General features: G+C 42.9%; 1 protein-coding gene across 1 annotated transcript; it reads left to right on the top strand.

Annotated features, from left to right (window-relative positions):
- The first annotated feature begins 2,348 nt into the window (after positions 1–2,348).
- LOC5503901 lies at positions 2,349–9,100 on the top strand. The gene is made up of 9 exons (XM_048731005.1): positions 2,349–2,751; positions 3,155–3,733; positions 4,054–4,482; positions 4,975–5,123; positions 5,410–5,612; positions 5,850–6,156; positions 6,554–6,838; positions 6,944–7,297; positions 7,370–9,100. The coding sequence occupies exons 1-9, from the start codon at positions 2,401–2,403 to the stop codon at positions 7,539–7,541; spliced, it is 2,829 nt and encodes a 942-aa protein (XP_048586962.1). The 5' UTR covers positions 2,349–2,400; the 3' UTR covers positions 7,542–9,100.
- The last annotated feature ends 917 nt before the right edge of the window (positions 9,101–10,017 follow it).

A 10,017-nucleotide genomic window follows, 5' to 3' on the forward strand; every position in this document is an offset into this window, starting at 1 on the left:
ACCTTTTTTTTCTACTTAAACGCCTCGTGGTCATTTCTTTTTTCAAAATTTAGATTTTTATCACAATGTTGCGCTGGCAGATCTGCGATACGACAGCGATGAGAGAAAGAAAACTTAACACTCACTTCAACACTGACCTCAGATCTGAAGCTTATCTTAAACTTTGGGCAGACTACTTTTAATTGAACATAACTTCAAGAGCTATGTATTCGACTCCTTATATAGGTATAAGAATAAGTGTAAGTAATGCCAATAGTTATGTCATTCAAGTCGTTTTTTACTTTACTTTCGCTAAAAAATACTATCTGGTAAAAATGTAATAATGTGATACTATATAAGACTGTTCAAAATTATGTTTTATACTGACACAAAATGTTTCACACCTAAAGATCTTAGCCATTTCGTGATGAACTTGGGGAGAAACATGCCCAAATAAACTGTTAAATCTGTGATTGTTTTCTTTTTGTATATTATACTCTTAGTCGCAGCAAGTTTACAATCTCCTCCACTTCTTCGCAAAGTGCATTCGTTTCCTTTTTCTCTTGAATCCAATTATGCTTTTTTAAGATTCCTCTTGATTGATTGTCAAAAAATTACCGCAAATATATTTTTTGTTCGTGAATAAAATGGCTTATGTTAATGGGATTAGCATTTAATATATTTATTCCCAGTAGAACAGTGACAATTAACAATAAAAACGACGCGCATCCATTTTTTAGTCATGAAAATCGACGGCGACTATCGCAGGGATAAGATCTTTTTCAACCTTTCGTATCAATGCAATTGTCAAGAAACCTTTTTTTTAATTTAAAGAAAAAAATCATTTCGAAAAACGAACAAATTGATCGAAACACACTACTCTTTAATAACCGTTATCAACGGAGTCATTCTTTTAAAGAATTTCCTTATAACTCAATATTAGATTCTAATTGGTAAGGATAGCACGGGGTTTCATTGCGCATTTGCATCCCTGAAGGCGGGTTTTTTTTAAAAGAATTGCTAGCGTATTGACAGTAGCCAAACCCGATTAATACACAGCTGTACCGTTTTATAACGCAATTAGAAGCGGTCAATGTATTTCCTTCTGGGAATTACCCGTTGTACGACACTTTAATATGAATACTTATCCCATATTTGCGATCTCCGGGTTATTCAGGAAGTGTTATATGATGGGGCCTAACTATTCCGTGCACGCCGTCTTTTCTCAAATTAAACGCGCGCTATCTGTTCGCCCTCCGCTGCGTCCCCATTTGCGCTTCCTTGCCTATCTCGAACCATCAATGAAAATCGATTATATCTCCTTTTTTCGCGATAAACGCCTGTAGTTTACAGTTATACTTACAAACATTGACCCATCCTCTTGAAAAAGGGGATCAACTTCTTAATCTCCGCTTGTCACGGTGTGATTAAAAGTTTCATCTATCCCCGGGGATATTGACTTTAGTTTCTTTCTTGTTTTACCGCCGAGTTTCTCGGTGATTAAATAAAGGATTTGTTAGGACGCTGCTCTCATACTATGTCAGTTTGACGTATTCGCTAGACTAATTCCCAGTTGAGTAATACTTCCGACTTTATCCCAAGCTGGTTATTTGAGGTGCTCAACGCATCCCTCCGCGAAGCCTAGTAATTAGGAGTCAACCAAGCTCCCCCATAACGCAATTTTATCCAGTGCGCTTTAATTCATAGTACACCCCAAAGCACGGCGTTTCTACTCTTTGCGACATTTCAGCGAGTTCTTCGCACAACTATCGGTTACCTTAGGGAAAGGACCCCGCAAACAGACGCAAAACGTGAGGCAAGAGGGCGGTGTCTTTGCGTCACTCGGCCCTGCGCGTGATCTGACTCTAACGCAGCTCAGCGGATCATAGCACGGAGTCTTGCGGACGCAGTTAAAAGTTCCGAACCGCGAACTCTAGCAAACACTCGGAGAGAACCTTAGAAAGGGAAAGGACTTCTTCAGCGAAGAATCTGAGGATTCCAAGATAATTTGATCGCTAAGAAGGGCAGAAGCGAGAAAATTACGGCTGGAAACTGGGAAAAAACTGTATATCAAGAGAATTACAAGACCTTTTTTTTCGGGAAAGCGTTAGGTATTGTTTGCAAGAGACAATTAGATTAGGTTAACAAGGGGAAACTTTATCCTCCACAAGAAAAGTAAGTAAAACAATTAGATAGAAGAGAAACTCTTCAGGAACATTTGCACTGAACGATAAGAGAAACAAAAACATCAAGTATCAAGACAAAAAAATCCCTGTACACGGAAAGAAGGGGAAAAACAGTAAAGTTTATTGCAAAGAAGAAAAAAATCGGCAAACAGGAAGTGCATAGTTGAGAAGAGAAAAAAAGGGAAAGACTTAACTTAACAGCTTAAGAGTCGATATACCAAGCAGACCAAGCATTATGGAGAACTATTCACTCATTATTCAGATTGTCTTTGTGGCCATTCTAACGCGTGTGTGTGGCGCTGAGGAGCGCATGATTGAGGCGCCGTCCTGCCCAAGTGCGCTAACATGCGTCGGCTGCAAAAACGTAAAACAGGAATGGGATAACGGGACTCACACCGGCCTTCACTGTCACTGCGACCAGGCGTGTTCGCTCTACAAGGACTGCTGCGCCGATTACGTTCAGTATTGCGGTAACCACACGAGACCCGAAGCTATCGGCGAACGCATGGAGTGTATTCGCTTGAATAAAAGCGCGCCAGGAATGATGATGGTGACGAGCTGTCCAGAGTCCTATACCGACCAGAAGGTGAGAGAAGGGGAGGGAGCTGAAATGGATCAGTTTTGCATGAAATAGAAAAGGGTCAACTTTGATAAGACTGTTGATCCTGACCCGTGTTCAATTCAAAGTCAGATGTACGAATCTGCTATTACCCTTTATATACCTGTATAGGGGAAGCAAAAGAAGAAATTTGCACCCTTACCCTTTCCCCGCTTTCTTCCCTCCTAGCTACGCGCCCGCTAAACAAACTTGTATCAGTGTTTGGGGGAAGGGGAGGGGGGGAGAGGAGAAGACAGTAACATTCAAAGGCCAAGCAAAGGCCAAGCCTGAGACTGACCTCCACTGGAGAAAGAGCCTCATAATGCGCATTTTGATCATATGTTAAGCGGTTAAACACTAGCTTAAAATCATTTACATGTTACATTCCCAGGTGATTGAAATGTGCTTGATTTCTACTCGTCAAAACCGCACTATGACGTCAGCCAACTACATGGACGAGCTCCCTGTGGTGGACATCTTCCAGAATCGGGTGTTCAGGAATAGACACTGCGCAACATGTAACGGTTATCTCAGGGTTTTCATTGCCTTCTTCGACTTGAAAATCCGCTGTGACCTTAACCCCCCGCAAGGTTTCAATCAGACGCAAATCCTGGACTACTATTTAAGGTATTGTAAGGATATTTATATGGGGTTGCCAGGCAATAACCAACAAAGGTTTTGCTTCCCCTCGATCTCTACCTGTCCGGCGAACGCATCGAGAAAGCAACGAGAAGCTTGCGAGAATAATCCGACGGCCCTAGTGTTTGACCCGGAGACGAAGTTGGATTATAAGAATAAGTACTGCCTGGAATGTAACGGGGCGTCCACAGCGACCATGAAGTGCGGCCCAATGCAGACGACTTCGAACTTCTTCAAGCCAAAGTCATTTGAGATCTTGATGTCTTTTATCGCGTCGGAAAATGATGAAATGAAGATTCAACGGTCGACCTTCGCTACCACGTGTATTAAGGTAATTATCTAGCTCCTGGAAGGGGGAAAAGGGAAGGGGAGGGAAGGGAGGGGACCTTGTAGTCATTTGACGAAAAGGCATGTAATTCTTACTGATACTAGCTGTATTACTGGGACGTGAGGCAAATGATGAAGTATGTTGTTTATATACATTCCAATCAATCTAAATACAAAGGTTAGTCCATAAACATCAGTTTACCGCTGGCATAGTGCTAAACGTTTCTGGCAATTTGACGATTTGTCAAATAGCCTTTAATTGTCTAGTCTTGATCAGGGGGGTCCTAGAATTGAGCGTTGAGGTACATTTTCTGTTTTATCTAGAACTACATGTACGACGCCTACCTGGAGGTGTGCCGTCCTGCTGTAAGCCTGGATCCAACTAAAGGCGTGAGTGACAAATATTGGCTACGCCTCTGGCTCACCCCGACCAACACTAGCGTCCCCTTTCACCTCACCGAGGACACCTTCACAAAAGCACTAGCCGCAAGGTTCAATCTTAGGACCCCTCAAATCGACATACGGGACTTTAAGCTTGAAGACCCTACAGTCTCAGTCTCGTTCGACTTGCACGCGAGTAAGACTGGGCCGAGTAATGAGGAGGTTACCGTGAGGGGGAGGGCGCCTAGAGAAGTGTCGCTTCCGATCAGAGCGCTGCTGCATTTCAATGGTTCGTTTCTGTTGACGGCTGATGGCAGGGAGTGGGAGGTGTTCAAGGCGACTGCGAGGAGGCTGACTTGCGTCAAGCCAGAGGTAGGTCATCCACTGTATTATCATCTTCATCATCATCATCGTCGTCGTCATCATCACCATCATCATCATCATCATCATAATTATCATTATCATCGTCATCATCACAATCATCATTATCAGCATAATCATCACCATCATCGTCATCACCATCATCACCATCATCATCATCACAATTATCATCATCACCAAGCACTATCATCATCATCATTATCATCATCACCATCATCATTATCACATCATCATTTTTTTGTAAACGCTGCATACATCTACCTAATAAATCCAAACAGGTACATTTTGCCTAGCGCGTCGGCATCATTTCAATAGAGTAGCTAGAACGTGCAGCTTACAGTCCACATAGAGAGTGCGTTGCAAACAAATGGAACAAATTCAGAGAATTTAGAGAGGTTCTTATCAGGTATTTATGCCGCCTAACCTTGTTCCCCTGACAATGTTGTACCTATACTAACTTGCCCGAAAATATTAATACCACAGGAGTATGCTCCAGGCGAGTACAAATTCCAGCCGTGGAACGAGATGGTTGTGATTAACAAGACTGGCGAGACATTATCTAGGCGGGAATACTACATGACACGTGACAATCACTCGATTCCGATAGACATGTCGACCGTATTTGTGTGCAGGTCAGTGACGTCATCATTACGTCATATCTGTAAAAGACACTCGAGAACAACTCACTTCTAAAAGACATATCGACCGTATTCATGTGTGACGTCATCACTACGTCATATATCTAATCGACACGTTGCAACAACTAGCGATTGTAGGCCAATTACTTGCAAATTTATTTCGAATGAGTGGCGTTCAATTGGCTGAATAGTCAAATTGTGATTGGAGTCATTCACGTGGTGTATTGTGGTATGTCCTATTATACAGCATGGAGTACACTGACACATACCCCCCCAACAGGTCGCTATTCAGCGTGGGCTGTAGTCACGTGATGCTGGCTCTCAGGCCTGGCGAGTTTACCATCTTCCCTAACAAGAGCCTGCTGTACAGAGGTCAGCAGTATCCTGAGGAGGAGTACCTCCTAGAGGGCGACACTCCATGGGTTTGTACCAATGAGACGTCACATCTGTCACGCAACTACACGGTCACCAACGAGACCACAGGTAACCCAGCACTCCACATGTCAAGCAAATACACGGTCATCATAGAGACCTCGGGTTATCAGGGGCTCATAAGTAGGGGCAATCAACTTAAGTAATCAGAACGTCTAAAAAACTTAACTATTAATTTAATATTAATTGCAGTTTGGTGTGAGTGGTTTTGTTTCTATAACACTTGGAATTACCATGTCTGATAATTATCATGACAATTAAAACTAATTAGCATAGCCCTCTCTCCAGCCTCCCGCCGTCCCGAGTCTGGTCACGTGACTGCTCGTCGCTACCTCACCATCATCGGTCTGTCCTTGTCGGTCTTCTGTCTTTTTCTGGTTCTTATCGCGCATGTCATCCTACCAGACCTGCGCAAACCGCTGCCCGGCAAGAACTTGATGAGCCTGTCCATGTCTCTCTTCCTTGCGCACTTCTGGTACCTGTTTGCTTCCGGTGAGACAGATAAGCCTGCGTTCTGTAAGGCAGCGGCGGTTACTTTGCACTATCTGTTTCTCGTCACGTTTGGTTGTACGGCTGTCGTGGCTTATGACACCAGGTATGTGGCAAGCGCGGTATGTTTTTTCACATAACACATTTTATGGCAAATTTCAAAGAAAATGGACTAGTCTCCGTGGTTTCTTATTATTTACAGTAAACTCTTTCTGTGATTATTGAGGGCAAATTCAAAGGAAATTGACTAATTACCGGGGGTTTCTAATTATTGACCGGAAACTCTTTCTGTGATAATTGGTCTGACGAACTCTTCCCCCCCTTAATAGGAGACTACTTTCCCAATTTGCCTGAAGGTGAATGAGGAGTATAGTCTGGAACGAGGGTTTCCTGTGATGTCACGCTTTCGGAGTCCACCGCAGGAAACCCGGTCAGGATGTCTGGAACTAGACTGGTTCTGTAATGATGAGTCTGAATGATGTACTATTTTCTGTTCTCACCAGACGCACGTTTTCTCAGAAGATCGCCAAAGCGCACGCCATGGGCACCGCACACCACACGCTCCGCCTTGTCGTCTATCTCCTGCTCTCGTGGGGACTCCCCTGCGTACTGGTGGGCATATCCTTTGCGCTTGATTGGTACCACGTGGTTACCATTGGTTACGGCGAAGGCGAGGCTTGTTGGCTTGGTGACGTGGACGCCCAGTTGGTAGCATTCGCGGCGCCCGTCGGTGTGGTACTTGTGTTCAACATTGTCGCATTCTCGCAGACCATCTTCGCTATCAACAAGTGAGTAGATATGTCAGAATGGAACGGAGCGTACCTCATATGATTGAAGGAACTCACTCTAGGTAAGCACAAGAGAATCGATGTTTGTCTGTTTTTATCTTCCAGTGCCCGGAAGCAGACGACAACAGTCAAGGGGTCCCACACAGCTCGTCCCTCTACCGTCAAGATCTACATCCGACTTACGTCACTCATGGGCTTCTCTTGGTTCTTTGGCATTAGCGCCACCCTCATCCACCACGCCCTCATGTACCCTTTTGTCGTCATGACAACACTACAGGGGGTCTACATTTTCCTCGCCTTTATCTGTAAAGCTCGCGTCTTGCGCATGTTCAAGGAGAAGCTACCGCTGAGGAAGGCACAACCGGCTCATAGCAACACTAAAAGGGGTACCACCGTGACGACTGACATGCGCAGTTCGGCGCCGTACGCGGAATATAAAGGAGAAGACGAGACTAGGATGTGAGTTTCTTTATCCCACATGGACCTGCGTGAAGTAGTGTACGAAGTCTGTTTTTTTTTTTTTTGCCGTAGAGTTCCGTTCAAACAGTTGGCCGAGACTGCCAACATTATGTTTGATGATGTTGCGAAGCTGCCCGCCAAGATTTACTTTATAGTTTTGTGGTCAATCGAAGCTAGACGATTCAGGGTGATGTTCACGCTGGTTGCACGGGGCTTGAAGACTCAGGAACGAACAAATGTGTGACGAACCGTGAACGAGAAACGCAATGTACACTACAACAACTACCTAAATCCGACTGAATCATTGTGGAAATCAATCCATCCTTAAGTAGTAAAAACAACTTTATTCTATTGCTGAGACCTAAGATAAGATAAGTAAAACGACTCTATTCTATTGCTGACACATAAGACAGGGGCGTACGCAGGATTTTACAAAGTTGCAGTCAAAGCATTCAAAAGCTAGATGAGGGCGTGGCCCGCATCCCCGTGAAGATTTCATAGCTCCCGCTTTTGGGTTAGAAATTGGCGGCAATACGTCAGACTTTATTACATGATCCTCTTTCATCCTCGATCTGAGATAGGAAATCAGTCGTCGCATGGCACTGAACGACATAACAGTATGTCTGGAAATCATCTGTGGACTAAATGATTAAGAAAATTAAAGTTTTTTTCCTCACCGTATATATAAAACTACGTACATAAAAATGAATGAGTAAACATTTGATTTTTACCCCCTCTTTATGCAAATTAGCCGATTTTTTTGCAGTCCAGTGACTGCAGGCCTATAGGCTGCGTACGCCCCTGGAAGATAAGCTATGTATAATGTCATTTTCCAAAATATAAGATATTTCAATATTTAAGATATAACCAAAACAACAGTTTCGCGCTAGTTAGACCGAGAGTCTTATATCTTCTAGTAGCAGTTGATTAAGTCGCCATTTTGTCCCGGGCGTGTGTAACGCACGACAACGGTGATAAGCTTCGCTATGCACTATGGGAGGTTTAAAGGTAAGCGCAAAAGACTTTGGGTAATCGATGTAAAAACACATCCTACCCATGATGCTCAGCCTTCTTAGTCACTTGTAATACATGTTGTAGTTTAGCCAGGTTAGCTAGGAAAGCCGTTTCACACTGTCCAATGCGAGTTTTGGACACCAAATATATAAATATTGTATTATTTGGAGTTCTACAGTTTGACCGCTAATAGAAATCGTGTAATAGAAAGCTATAGTGAGTTAGTAAATGGGCATTTGAAACGAGACGTCACACGGATCAAATGCAAAAATACGCTATCATTTTATCTAAAGATGTGCCATATGTTTACTCATTAACTTTCAAGATCGAAGCCTGTTAATACATAAAAAATAGTCTTGAATCATACTTGAAGCGGCAGTCGTACTAGTTTACTTCCGGCGAGCCGACGGAAGCCTCAACTGACAAAAAGGGGAATCTTTTATAATCCGCGCTATTTAACATTAAGGGCTGAATCAGTTTTTTGCTGTTATTCTCCCGCCAAAAGCCGGAGCGCGCGCGTGTTTGTCATGTAAAAAGTCACGTGGTATGTGAGAGTCTGTTATTGTAAGATTTTAAAATTGTTGGAATTTCCAAGAGGGTGTCCCGAGGGTGGCCGTTGTGCTAGGAATGTTTACTTGGTACTAGTGCTAAGAATTGTAAGTAAGTGTTGTTCTTGCCGCTCGTGTCGCGTATTTTAGCTTATTGAGGTTGATTGAATAAATCTGCGACAAAATGTAAATAACATGTTTATGAATATGAAATAAATAAACGCGAGCAACGAAGGAAAAACAATGACTACGTTTTACTAATTGGGTGAAGTTTTTTGTAACCACTCACTAATTTTAAAAATAAGAATATGGGGACTAGTATAGCTTGCATACATTTTCTCGTGTACTTTGATTGACATTTGATATACGTCATAAATGCCCGGGAGGGACTCTCCAGAAAAGTAGACGGAGTGATCATCCCTACCATTTAGGGTATCAAATTTCGACTGCTTTCCCTTGGGGCTGTTGAAGGATTTTCCCGATTCTAATATCTCTTGGGGACTGTGCGATAATTATCGGGAGCGGGGGTCCGTAAAATAAGCTTCGCATAATGAAAAATTACGTAACACCTCCCCTCCAACAGCTTCAGGTTTAGCTCTGACCTCCCCTTCTGTTCTTTGAAAATTGCGAAGATCCCCTCCCCTCCTACATTCTACCTGTTGTTACTTGCTTCCTAATTCATTCTACTTAAAAATGAGGATAAACATAAACACCGCATAGCTTAGTTCGACTAAACCGCCAAATGCCAGGGAAACAGGAAAATTCTATCTTACCTATAAAAAGCGCAAAGCGATTTATTGTAGAATCTGAGAATGTTCTTTTTCTGGAAATGGTCCAGAGCAGAGTTGGAATTTTCTTTTTTATGTCTAATAATTAAAATGAGTAATATTTATTTAAAAATGGTTTAACACAGGCCCATAGACCTGAGATTGTTATACGCGGAGGTTCGTTTTTTCATCTAAGAGATACCTCCCATTCATGCGTGACAAATCGTATCCTTTTGTCGTCTTGGTGTGGTCGCTAGAATATGGTCCGCTTTCTGAGTTTGAGCTCAGGCGACTAAGGAACATTAAAGGAAAAAAACGAGCTTATTTTGACGATAAGGGTTGAGAGATATATAGCGATTTATAGAACAGAGCGGTCTGAGACTGCAAAGAG

Source organism: Nematostella vectensis, chromosome 8 (assembly GCF_932526225.1).
Source record: "Nematostella vectensis chromosome 8, jaNemVect1.1, whole genome shotgun sequence".
NCBI lineage: Eukaryota > Metazoa > Cnidaria > Anthozoa > Actiniaria > Edwardsiidae > Nematostella > Nematostella vectensis.